A 13,487-nucleotide genomic window follows, 5' to 3' on the forward strand; every position below is an offset into this window, starting at 1 on the left:
TGCATCCCCAATTGATCCAGTGCACTCTCTGGACTCACTGCACTGCATCCCCAGTGGTGCCAGTGCACTCTCTGGACTCACTGCAGTGCATCCCCAGTGGTCCCAGTGCACTCTGTGGACTCACTGTACTGCATCCACAGTGGTGCCAGTGCACTCTCTGGACTCACCGCACTGCATCCAGAGTGGTGCCAGTGTACTCTCTGGACTCACCGCACTGCATCCAGAGTGGTGCCAGTGCACTCTCTAGAGTCACTGCAGTGCATCCCCAGTGGTGCCAGTGCACTCTCTGGACTCACTGCACTGCATCCCCAGTGCTGACAGTGCACTCTCTGGAGTCACTGCAGTGCATCCCCAGTGGTGCCAGTGCACTCTCTGGACTCACTGCACTGCATCCCCAGTGGTGCCAGTGCACTCTCTGGACTCACTGCACTGCATCCCCAGTGGTGCCGGTGCACTCTCTAGAGTCACTGCAGTGCATCCCCAGTGGTGCCAGTGCACTCTCTCGAGTCTCTGCAGTGCATCTCCAGTGGTGCCAGGGCACTCTCTAGAGTCACTGCACTGCATCCCCAGTGGTGCCAGTGCACTCTGTGGACTCACTGTACTGCATCCACAGTGGTGCCAGTGCACTCTCTGGACTCACTGCACTGCATCCCCAGTGGTGCCAGTGCACTCTCTGGACTCACTGCAGTGCATCCCCAGTGGTGCCAGTGCACTCTCTGTAGTCATTGCGCTGCATCCCCAGTGGTGCCAGGGCACTCTCTGGACTCACTGCACTGCATCACCAGTGGTGCCAGTGCGCTCTCTGGAGTCACTGCAGTGCTTCCCCAGTGGTGCCAGTGCACTCTCTGGACTCACTGCACTGCATCCCCAGTGGTGCCGGTGCACTCTCTAGAGTCACTGCAGTGCATCCCCAGTGGTGCCAGTGCACTCTCTGGAGTCTCTGCAGTGCATCTCCAGTGGTGCCAGGGCACTCTCTGGACTCACAGCACTGCATCCCCAGTGGTGCCAGGGCACTCTCTGGACTCACTGCAGTGCATCCCCACTGGTGCCAGTGCACTCTCTGGACTCACTGCACTGCATCCCCACTGGTGCCAGTGCACTCTCTGGAGTCACTGCACTGCATCCCCAGGGTGCCAGTGCACTCTCTGGACTCACCGCACTGCATCCAGAGTGGTGCCAGTGCAGTCTCTGGACTCACTGCACTGCATCCCCAGTGGTGCCAGTGCACTCTCTGGACTCACTGCAGTGCATCCCCAGTGGTGCCAGTGCACTCTCTGGACTCACTGCACTGCATCCCAAGTGGTGCCAGTGCACTCTCTGGACTCACAGCACTGCATCCCCAGTGGTGCCAGTGCACTCTCTGTAGTCATTGCGCTGCATCCCCAGTGGTGCCAGTGCAATCTCAGGACTCACTGCACTGCATCCCCAGTGGGGCCAGTGCACTCTCTGGACTCACTGCAGTGCATCCCCAGTGGTGCCAGTGCACTCTATGGACTCACTGCACTGCATCCCCAGTGGTGCCAGTGCACTCTCTGGACTCACTGCAGTGCATCCCCAGTGGTGCCAATTCACTCTCTGGACTCACTGCACTGCATCCCCAAGGTGCAAGTGCACTCTCTGGACTCACTACACTGCATCCCCAGTGGTGCTAGTGCACTCTCTGGAGGCACTGCAGTGCATCCCCAGTGGGGCCAGTGCACTCTCTGGACTCACTGTACTGCATCCCCAGGGTGCCAGTGCACTCTCTGGACTCACCGCACTGCATCCAGAGTGGTGCCAGTGCAGTCTCTGGACTCACTGCACTGCATCCCCAGTGGTGCCAGTGCACTCTCTGGACTCACTGCAGTGCATCCCCAGTGGTGCCAGTGCACTCTCTGGACTCACTGCACTGCATCCCCAGTGGTGCCAGTGCACTATCTGGACTCACTGCACTGCATCCCCAGTGCTGACAGTGCATTCTCTAGACTCACTGCACTGCATCCCCAGTAGTGCCAGTGCACTCTCTGGACTCACTGCAGTGCATCCCCAGAGGTGCCAGTGCACTCTCTGGACTCACTGCACTGCATCCCCAGTGGTGCCAGTGCACTCTCTGGACTCACTGCACTGCATCCCCAGTGGTGCCAGTGCACTCTGTGGACTCACTGTACTGCATCCCCAGTGGTGCCAGTGCACTCTCTGGACTTACAGCACTGCATCCCCATTGGTGCCAGTGCACTCTCTGGACTCACTGCGCTGCATCCCCAGTGGTGCCAGTGCACTCTCTGGACTCACTGCAGTGCATCCCCAGTGGTGCCAGTGCACTCTCTGGACTCACCGCACTGCATCCCCAGTGGTGCCAGGGCACTCTCTGGACTCACTGCACTGCATCACCAGTGGTGCCAGTGCGCTCTCTGGAGTCACTGCAGTGCTTCCCCAGTGGTGCCAGTGCACTCTCTGGACTCACTGCACTGCATCCCCAGTGGTGCCGGTGCACTCTCTAGAGTCACTGCAGTGCATCCCCAGTGGTGCCAGTGCACTCTCTGGAGTCTCTGCAGTGCATCTCCAGTGGTGCCAGGGCACTCTCTAGAGTCACTGCACTGCATCCCCAGTGGTGCCAGTGCACTCTGTGGACTCACTGTACTGCATCCCCAGTGGTGCCAGTGCACTCTCTGGACTCACTGCACTGCATCCCCAGTGGTGCCAGTGCACTCTCTGGACTCACTGCAGTACATCCCCAATGGTGCCAGTGTACTCTCTGGACTCACTGCAGTGCATCCCCAGTGGTGCCAGTGCACTCTCTGGACTCACTGCACTGCATCCCCAGTGGTGCCAGTTCACTCTCTGGAGTCACTGCAGTGCATCCCCAGTGGTGCCAGTGCACTCTCTGGACTCACTGCAGTGCATCCCCAGTGGTGCCAGTGCACTCTCTGGAGTCACTGCACTGCATCCCCAGTGGTGCCAGTGCACTCTCTTGACTCATTGCACTGCATCCCCAGTGGTGCCAGTGCACTCTGTGGACTCACTGTACTGCATCCCCAGGGTGCCAGTGCACTCTCTGGACTCACCGCACTGCATCCAGAGTGGTACCAGTGCGCTCTCTGGAGTCACTGCAGTGCTTCCCCAGTGGTGCCAGTGCACTCTCTGGACTCACTGCACTGCATCCCCAGTGGTGCCGGTACACTCTCTAGAGTCACTGCAGTGCATCCCCAGTGGTGCCAGTGCACTCTCTGGAGTCTCTGCAGTGCATCTCCAGTGGTGCCAGGGCACTCTCTGTAGTCATTGCGCTGCATCCCCAGTGGTGCCAGTGCACTCTCTGGACTCACTGCAGTGCATCCCCACTGGTGCCAGTGCACTCTCTGGACTCACTGCACTGCATCCCCAGTGGTGCCAGTGCACTCTCTGGAGTCTCTGCAGTGCATCCCCAGTGGTGCCAGTGCACTCTCTGGACTCACTGCAGTGCATCCCCAGTGGTGCCAGTGCACTCTGTGGACTCACTGCACTGCATCCCCAGGGTGCCAGTGCACTCTCTGGACTCACCGCACTGCATCCCCAGTGGTGCCAGTGCAGTCTCTGGACTCACTGCACTGCATCCCCAGTGGTGCCAGTGCACTCTCTGGACTCACTGCAGTGCATCCCCAGTGGTGCCAGTGCACTCTCTGGACTCACTGCACTGCATCCCAAGTGGTGCCAGTGCACTCTCTGGACTCACAGCACTGCATCCCCAGTGGTGCCAGTGCACTCTCTGTAGTCATTGCGCTGCATCCCCAGTGGTGCCAGTGCAATCTCTGGACTCACTGCACTGCATCCCCAGTGGGGCCAGTGCACTCTCTGGACTCACTGCAGTGCATCCCCAGTGGTGCCAGTGCACTCTATGGACTCACGGCACTGCATCCCCAGTGGTGCCAGTGCACTCTCTGGACTCACTGCAGTGCATCCCCAGTGGTGCCAATTCACTCTCTGGACTCACTGCACTGCATCCCCAAGGTGCAAGTGCACTCTCTGGACTCACTACACTGCATCCCCAGTGGTGCAAGTGCACTCTCTGGAGGCACTGCAGTGCATCCCCAGTGGGGCCAGTGCACTCTCTGGACTCACCGCACTGCATCCAGAGTGGTGCCAGTGCAGTCTCTGGACTCACTGCACTGCATCCCCAGTGGTGCCAGTGCACTCTCTGGACTCACTGCAGTGCATCCCCAGTGGTGCCAGTGCACTCTCTGGACTCACTGCACTGCATCCCCAGTGGTGCCAGTGCAGTCTCTGGACTCACTGCAGTACATCCCCAATGGTGCCAGTGTACTCTCTGCACTCACTCCAGTGCATCCCCAGTGGTGCCAGTGCACTCTCTGGACTCACTGCAGTGCATCCCCAGTGGTGCCAGTGCACTCTGTGGACTCACTGCACTGCATCCCCAGGGTGCCAGTGCACTCTCTGGACTCACCGCACTGCATCCAGAGTGGTGCCAGTGCACTCTCTGGACTCACTGCACTGCATCCCCAGTGGTGCCAGTGCACTCTCTGGACTCACTGCAGTGCATCCCCAGTGGTGCCAGTGCACTCTCTGGACTCACTGCACTGCATCCCAAGTGGTGCCAGTGCACTCTCTGGACTCACAGCACTGCATCCCCAGTGGTGCCAGTGCACTCTCTGTAGTCATTGCGCTGCATCCCCAGTGGTGCCAGTGCAATCTCTGGACTCACTGCACTGCATCCCCAGTGGGGCCAGTGCACTCTCTGGACTCACTGCAGTGCATCCCCAGTGGTGCCAGTGCACTCTATGGACTCACGGCACTGCATCCCCAGTGGTGCCAGTGCACTCTCTGGACTCACTGCACTGCATCCCCAGTGGTGCCAATTCACTCTCTGGACTCACTGCACTGCATCCCCAAGGTGCAAGTGCACTCTCTGGACTCACTACACTGCATCCCCAGTGGTGCAAGTGCACTCTCTGGAGGCACTGCAGTGCATCCCCAGTGGGGCCAGTGCACTCTCTGGACTCACCGCACTGCATCCAGAGTGGTGCCAGTGCAGTCTGTGGACTCACTGCACTGCATCCCCAGTGGTGCCAGTGCACTCTCTGGACTCACTGCAGTGCATCCCCAGAGGTGCCAGTGCACTCTCTGGACTCACTGCACTGCATCCCCAGTGGTGCCAGTGCACTCTCTGGACTCACTGCAGTGCATCCCCAGTGGTGCCAGTGCACTCTGTGGACTCACTGTACTGCATCCCCAGTGGTGCCAGTGCACTCTCTGGACTCACTGCAGTACATCCCCAATGGTGCCAGTGTACTCTCTGCACTCACTGCAGTGCATCCCCAGTGGTGCCAGTGCACTCTCTGGACTCACTGCAGTGCATCCCCAGTAGTGCCAGTGCACTCTCTGGACTAACTGAACTGCATCCCCAATTGATCCAGTGCACTCTCTGGAGTCACTGCACTGCATCCCCAGTGGTGCCAGTGCACTCTGTGGACTCACTGCACTGCATCACCAGTGGTGCCAGTGCACTCTGTGGACTCACTGTACTGCATCCACAGTGGTGCCAGTGCACTCTCTGGACTCACCGCACTGCATCCAGAGTGGTGCCAGTGCACTCTCTGGACTCACTGCACTGCATTCCCAGTGGTGCCAGTGCACTCTCTGGTCTCACTGCACTGCATCCCCATAAGTTCAAACGCTGCTTTATTTATTTATTTAAATGCCATTTTTCTTATTTAGAAGGATTTCCATAGGGTGACAGGCCTTTAATGACACTCACGACTCAGAAACATTTGCCGATGCAGTCAAACGGTGTCTATTAACGCGATGCACTGAAGTTAATTGGTATTAAAAATGAGCCAAAACGAAAGGCAAGTATCTGCGTGTCCAGCAGAATGACAGCAATCATCACCATTTGATCAACCTTCCCTGTGAGGTCTATCTGCAAGTTACTTTGAGGTAGTGCTAGAAAGAAGCGGTTAGTCCAGAGCATCCCTGCAAAAAGAAACATCCACGGCTTAAGTACCATTTACTCTTTTGGTATCCTTTTAAGTACTTTTTACCCGTTTCGGACTCCTGCCTTTTCCCGGCTCACTGATGACAGCATTAGTAGCCCCTCAAGCTACTGTCCTACAGCCTTTCCCATCAGTGAAGAGATAGGAAAAACCCCACTACTTCTTGGAAGAGAAAACCAGCAGGTTTTTGAATAAAAGCACTCTCTGTTGCAGCTAGGTACAACGAAAAGAGTTTATGAAATCATTACGGGACATTCTTGTAGAAAACTTCCTCAAGCTTGGAAGAAAAAAAAACATTTCAGCTAAGTAAAACAGAAAATAACTGGAAGAAGTGAAGTATGGCGGTGTTGGAAAAGTTGCTTCAAAGACTTGTTTAATTAAAAAGAAGGAAAAAAGCAAGTTCCTACTGCAATCCCATCTTTGTCAAACTGATGGCGGGCACCAGTACGATGTGTTCAGCTAACACAGGCTGGAAGTTGTAACTGCAGCTGTGAAGTTTACCCAGTAAAAAGACTCCGCAAAGCATTCTAGCAGTTCCGATGCAATCACTGCTTCCTGAATTTGTGACTCACGGTTAACACGGCAGTACAGGAAGAAGTCTGGCATTCACTGTGCTCTTACGGTAAAGAATCTGCACTGCGCACACCATCCCAAGCCAGGTATGCGCTCCTAACAGGAAAGGACGATAGGCTGATAAGTCTCAGCAGAGGGAAAAAGACATCAGAGAACTACTTTATAACAGCAGCACGCGGGCTGCAACCAACGTTCTCTTCCTCTCATCATTTTCATTTCTGTGGACTCCAAGAGAATACACTCCCAACATTTTTCAGCTCTGGAGAACAAACAGCCCAACCAATCTCATTCACTGAACTACAAAACTGGTATTTTCGCTATCTAGTCCGGAAAAGGAGGCGCACGTCTCTAACGTACAGTGTAGAGACCTTGTTAATAGGCAAAGTCTGCATAAAATAGGTGGCCACAGCCTGATTTTCTGACGTTCAGGGCCTTGGGTCACACACCACCACAGCATCAGACTTAATGAAGTCACCAATCTATGTGGGCCTCTCGTTACACAGGTCACATGTTATGGACCAACCTCTCAAAGGCCAAAAACCAGCACTGATACTGCTGGGCCAACACATATCTGTAGCATCCCATTTCTGGGTGACAACACAATGAATGTTTCCACAAAGTACTCGATGCAACCTAACTACTGTGTTTGGTGATGCAAAGCAAGCCGTGTCAAAGCAGCGTAGCACCCAGGCACATTCCTGGAAGATGTTTTGCTGCTCACATTGAAGAAAATAGATAAAAAAATCCTGTGCAGTTTGCACTTCTGAGCTCAAGTACCACAGCTATGCACTACAATTGCAGTGGCATCAAACCTTGTAAGGTTCTGAAGCTTCAGCACTGCCATCCAAATTCAAGGAGGCTGCATCTATTATCTTGAATTTGCCCCAGCTCAGTCCCCTGAAACAATTCCATAGACACGTACAAGCAACCCTTTTCCCACCCAGATTCTTTGCTTCATCTATTCCACCTCTACCTTGTGTCATATTCTTATTAATCTGCCCCTCAAAAGACTCCCTGGCTCACACAAAGAAGCAACCCAACAAATCCCCGTTCCCAGCCACGTTGCTTTCATGCTTTGGGAAGAGTTAACTGCAACAGCTCTAACTGTGATGCCACCTCACCCCCTCCACCTATGTGAGGTTCTTTGCCTTCTGTCTCCTCCTACGTGTACACCTGCACTAGAACCAGGAAGAATGTGCTTCCTACAATACTCCAAGAGCCTCTTCTGTTTCAGGATGTCATCATTTCAATTCAGGACTGAAAGTATTCCTAGCAAAAACCCAACAGCTAATAGCTAACAGAAGCAGTTGCTGGTGATCAGCTACAAGTAACCTGGAAGTACTGAGGAGTCACAAAAGAGAATTTGCATTACATTTAAGAACAGCATGCAGCTTAGGACCACTGCTTTCACTGACTACACTAAGCCATAAAAAAGAACTGGATTCTTACCTGCCATCACAGCAATTATGGTTTATGTTGCCCCCAAAACACACACGGCAGTACCAGAACTGTGTCAACTAGCTTTAACAGCTTCCCCAGCTATTAAGTACAGTAATTTCTGCTTCCTTTTTTTTCTTGGAGGAATATTCTTTTGTTTCCAGCCTCACTTACTTATTATACACACTGTTAATTAGCAACTATTTCTCCATACTCATAGGGTTATGGAGTCCCTATGAGTGGAAAAGACTCTGTACCCTTCAAGATAAGAACAGCATAAAGGCAGCAACTCGCAAGACTGCTCTAGCTTAAAGCAAAGCTTTCCTCATTGCTCTCATCTCCTTTGACTTGAGTACTGTCATCCTTCTACCAGAGCTTTAAAACTTCATTACCGTGAATGAAGGAAGACCAGAGCAATCAGAGAGGGTAGCAGAGGGTATAACTTAAGGAGCTGTTACTAGGATTTTTTTGTTGTTCCTGGTGGACTATTTTTCTCCTTGCCAGCAAGGAGGGAAAACCAGCAAGTTGTTTTCTCCAAGATTTTTTTTTTTTTAGGTTTAAGAACACGGATTATGTTGTAGCAATTTCTTCGCTGTAAAGCGTCAGCTGAGAAGTCTAACAGTAAGAAGGGCAAGGGAAAACTGAATGCTGATGCAGAGAGTGCCAGCAGACATCATCCTCATTCCACGGGATGTTTGTAGCTATGGCAGTTGAAGTCTACACTTCCATATGCTTAACATACCCTATTTATAAGCCGATTTTAGCTGACCTAGCATGTATCAGTAGTACAGTTAGAGCCAGCAGCCTGCAGGAAAAAGTGGGCACAGGTGTTTCCATAGCAAGGCCTGTGAGTGTCTCCCATACATACTTCCAGTCTAAGCAAGCACATGAAAGGCTTGGCTTGTCGCTTACCTAAGGAACCAGGAAAACAAGGGGAAGCTAGATTTTGCTTGTGTCCTAATGCCCATATAAAAATAAAGACAGATGAAATACCCTTACTACCTTGTTAAATTCCATAAGCCGGAAGAGAACGTGCTGCACACAGGTACAGGTAAAATCCCTTGCTGGCAGGTTTGCAGAAACAAATTTTTTATTTACACAGGCAAGTCTATCTTTAGACCCCATTTACCTCTTTACATTTCTCGAATATTTACATGACTTCATGGTGCTCCAAGAGAGTGATGAACAAAAAGATTACAGAAACTGTCAAAAGCATAGCAAAAAAAACCCAACCTATCATTGTGCTTTAAAACTTATGAGCTAGAATAATGTAGAAGAAATGTAGTTTTAGCACTTTGGTCCTAACGGTCATGCTCTAGAAGACACTTAAATAGCAGAGGGGATTTCAGAAGTGACCGTATCCAGAGGTTGCCAGTGACAATTCATGAGTGAATCGTAGAGTTCTTCGCTTGTCTCCGTGAATTGTCTGTTCATTTCATCAACATCCAAGTAGAGCTGTGGATCTGAAAATAAAAGCCTGGTAAGTCCAAGTATCAAATCTGAGGCATGCGCACAAAAAAACTTCACGTGAAATGGCTAATAAAATGTATTTTAAGCTAAGTGTAATAAGCTATTAGATCTACTAATTTTAGTGAGGTATTTAGTCCTCTAAAATTTTGAGCCTCACAACTCCAACTTTTGGGAATTTGTATATTAGAAGGCTGGGACTAGAATTGTCTTTCAAGATAAAGACAAAGACAATGTTTAAGATAGTAAAGATAACGTTTACGGATAATCAGCCATGAAACCCTCCCAAGAGTCATTTAATTCACTTCTACGGCAATACACGTTACATAGGATAGTTTCTAAACACTAACACAAAATGCCTCCACGTGAGGAACTTTGCAAACCTTCCAGGACACAAATATGTTTTGTACCGTATTTGTAAGTGCAAGCTGAATCCTCCTTTTGGAATCTGCAACATAAGCTTTTACCTCAGGGTGGAGAACAAAGCTTTTGCATATTACTGAGTTTCTAATATAAAATCTGTTTAGCGGAACCAATACAAAGAACAAAATTCTGTCTTAGACCATTTTCAAATGGGAATGAAGGCACAGGTACAAGAAACCTGCTGCGAAGCATTGACAGTGTCCCGTTTTACTTGATGCGGTCAGTGTATGCTGTATCAGCTTTAAAACCCCAGCTGATTGCAGATCAACCCCACAGAGGTTTGACCTCAGCTGAACTTTCAAGATGTTCTTCATCCAGTAGAGGTTGGCTTGTATTGTTAAAAGGCACAAGGATGGCTAAACTCAAGTGACAATGATAGAACCCTTATTACCATCAGTAATTAGGTCATCACCGATTGCAGTCATAACTGAAGATTCCTGAAAGACAGAAAAGGCTAAGTTTAATCATAACTCATTTCAGAAAGCATCACAGATTCAAAGTGCTGCAGTCTCAATCCATTCCTTCTTCCTACAACTACAAGGATAGACGGCATTTTATCTACTTATTTTTAGAAGAAAGCCAATATTGCAGTACAGGTTGGAAGGGACTTCCGGAGGTCACAACTAATAAATTGACCACGATAAGACCACTTACAACAACTGTTTAATTTGCTTTAAGCAAAGCAAATCAGAAGAACAGGAACAGAAGAAGCGTACGCAATTATGCTGTCAAAACCATTCTTTGGTATGCGTGAACAAATAATGGTGTATAAATCACTAATTCTATGGATTTACTATTTAAGCACTTAAATACAAACACCTCTGAATGGAATCTGCTCTTTTAACTTCACACTAAGCAGAAAGCATGTTTTCAACTTCGGATTCTTTTTGCTGATTCACACAAATCTGTACAACATATTATCTGTGAAATATTTTCTTTACAGCAAGCGTGCACTATCTTTACCTCAAAAACAGCTGGAGCCATTAAAGAATCTCCTAAAGAGCAGTCTCCAACAGCTTGCATGCTGTCATAGGGAGCATAGGAGCTGTAGTTGTAGTCAGCGTAAGCATCGTAACTCCTCTGCGAGTGGTAGTTCTGGTAATCTTGGCAATAATCATTATAGTTGTATGACTGGTACCGCTGCAATTCTGCTTTCAGTCTGAAACATGAGAAGTTGCATACAGTCAGAGAACAAGAGACTGTAAACCCAGTTCTGAACTTAAACAATTTGTCAGCTTACATACTTCAAAGCTTAAAAGGAAGCTTTCCTAAACAGTCACCTAAGTGACAGCTTAAGTCACAGCTCAAAACCTCATTTCTATAGAAGCAAGCATCCTCACCTTTGCCAATACCAGAAGGAATTGTTCTCATGGATTAACTCCAGAGCCTTGACATGGTTACCTGTACACATCAAGTATTTTTAGCGTTGGCATAAGCAAGCTGCTGCTAAGTCTCTGTGCTTTGCTAAAGATTGATTTAAGACCAGAGACATTTATCAAGCACAGCTGCTTTAAAGATGCAGTCTTAACCCTTCTATCTTTTATTTGTTTAATTACTAGATCTTATTTCCAGAAAGAAGTGAATGGAGTCAGATTATCCATTTCAAAGAAGCATCTGACACCGCCTGTCAGTTTGCCATGTCTACCTCCACCTGCTCAGTTTTTTTGTTTGTTTAAAGTCCATTAAACATTCAACAGCTGCCAACTATACCGCTCAGGTGAAGTCAGTCTTGCTTAACAACACAATCGCGATTCTCCAGCGTGACGCCTTATTATTAGTGGGAGAATTACAAAATACGCTGGTTCTTAAGAAGAAAGGGCCAGCTGATTAGCTTTCACTACTTTCCCTTTCAAGATTTTCTCAGGGGCAGCTTCAGACTAATGACAAGAACCAAGACAAGTGCTATCTGTACTAAAACTGAGGTACACTGCATAAAGAACATTCAGATAACCCAGCTGCATATTCAAAAAAATCCGCTGTTTAGACTTGTCTTCACTGATTCTGTACAGGCAGACCTCCTGTGGTTGCAGTGCCCAGTTTCTCTGACTTGAATTGGGGATGCAGAGAAGTGAGTTCTATGCTTTTGGGGAAGAATACAAGCTGAAGGCATTCTGAAATAGCTTCCAAACTAAGCAAACATGAGGGACAAACTAATCCAATGGCTGGGTATTTCAATGCTAAGAGAGCACGGTACTCAGCCATTCAGAAACGTACTACTGATGTGTATTTTAATACCTACATTTGTTTCAATACTGCAAAGCTACACAAGTTCTAATAAAGAGGTAATCCATTGTCTTGTTACTGTAGTAAACAAACAGAAGATACATCATCTTACGTCTTCTGCTTCCAACTGCACTCTTCCTACATACAGTTGTGTAGGGAAGGAAAATCTGAAAATACTGTTGACGTTCTTCTGGATAGCCGAAGCAAGAAAACATGTTTGTGGCTTATTCTTGTTTTCAAAATAAAACAATATTAATTTAATCAAAAAATTTTGGCAAAGAAGTTTGGACAGTGCTCTCTTGGAGAAGAGCATTTCCATTCTAAAGCAGAAGGAGGCAACATTTGCAGAATTATGCTAGGTAAACAGAAACAGAAGTGTCATTTTTTACTATTTAACAGAACACACAAGCTAACCTCATGAACATACTGAAATTGTTTATATGAAGTCCTGTTTTGTCAGTATCCTGGATCAGAGTTCATCAAATTTGGTATCAATTCTTTAACCGTTCAGAGACCTGAATTGCCTTAAATAAGTGATAGAACTGAGCCGGTAGAGTAAGAAACCCTCTCAGGAAGTGCTAAGCTTTAAACTCCCCATTGCCCTAAGCTCATGAAAAGCAAAAAATAGCATTCTAAACCTGTTCTAGTAATAACGCCTTTGGCTTTCTCCCTGCGTTCCCATTTTTCCCCCCCACTTCTTTCCTTTCAACCCACTGTAAAACTAGTTATGTGCTTCTCTCAAACTAGAGGGAAAGCTCTAAGAACAAGAACTTCCTAGCATATAAAACCACTTGTTGTCCCTTCTACCTTATGCAGGCCCAAACCTGAAAATATTTACCAATGCATTCAGCTTTGCTACTGTTGAGAAACAAGGCTGGTTACAATGGCAGCTAAGCCCAAGTTGCGCTGTCTGGCTAGACTTAACAGTTGGATTCCCCCAGCCATCCTGAAGCAGGTTGATGAATCCAGGGAGTCAAAACATAGGACTTCTGCATTTCTGGTTTTGTAGACTGCATCCTGTGTGCAGCCACTACAGCAAGGGCCACAGACTTTCCAAAGGCAGAGCTACAAGAATCCGATTATTTAGAATAACTGTATCAATGCACAACTCCTTGGTTACCTTTTAGAAATTCCTATGCTCAGCCGGATTCCTTTTCCCCCCAGACCTGGTGCGTTCTGGCAGTCTTGCAGTGCCCTCATCTGATCACCTTGCTCACCAAATCTGACATAGGCATACCCTCTACTATTTTCAAAAGGGAGAAAACCAATTCTAGTATGCATAACAGTTACAAAGCTAACGAATTCAGTTTCTGTCTTCTACAAAAAACAGAAGATAGCAGCTACTATAGCTTCTATTACTTAAGCAACCTCTCTGGCATGTGCACGTGCACAGAAAAGGCT

At 48.7% G+C, this 13,487-nt stretch overlaps 1 protein-coding gene across 1 annotated transcript; it reads right to left on the reverse strand.

Moving 5' to 3' along the window:
- Positions 1-8,902: 8,902 nt before the first annotated feature.
- Positions 8,903-11,406, reverse strand: LOC310881017 (tRNA selenocysteine 1-associated protein 1-like). Its single transcript, XM_083797677.1, has 4 exons — positions 11,204-11,406; positions 10,827-11,022; positions 10,255-10,300; positions 8,903-9,436 (listed from the first exon to the last, which is right to left on the reverse strand). Exons 1-4 carry the CDS (start codon positions 11,272-11,274, stop codon positions 9,300-9,302), a joined length of 450 nt encoding a protein of 149 aa, XP_083653803.1. The 5' UTR covers positions 11,275-11,406; the 3' UTR covers positions 8,903-9,299.
- Between the last annotated feature and the right edge of the window lie 2,081 nt (positions 11,407-13,487).

The sequence above is a fragment of the Anser anser genome (genome assembly GCF_964211835.1).
Source record: "Anser anser genome assembly, chromosome: 13".
Classification (NCBI taxonomy): domain Eukaryota; kingdom Metazoa; phylum Chordata; class Aves; order Anseriformes; family Anatidae; genus Anser; species Anser anser.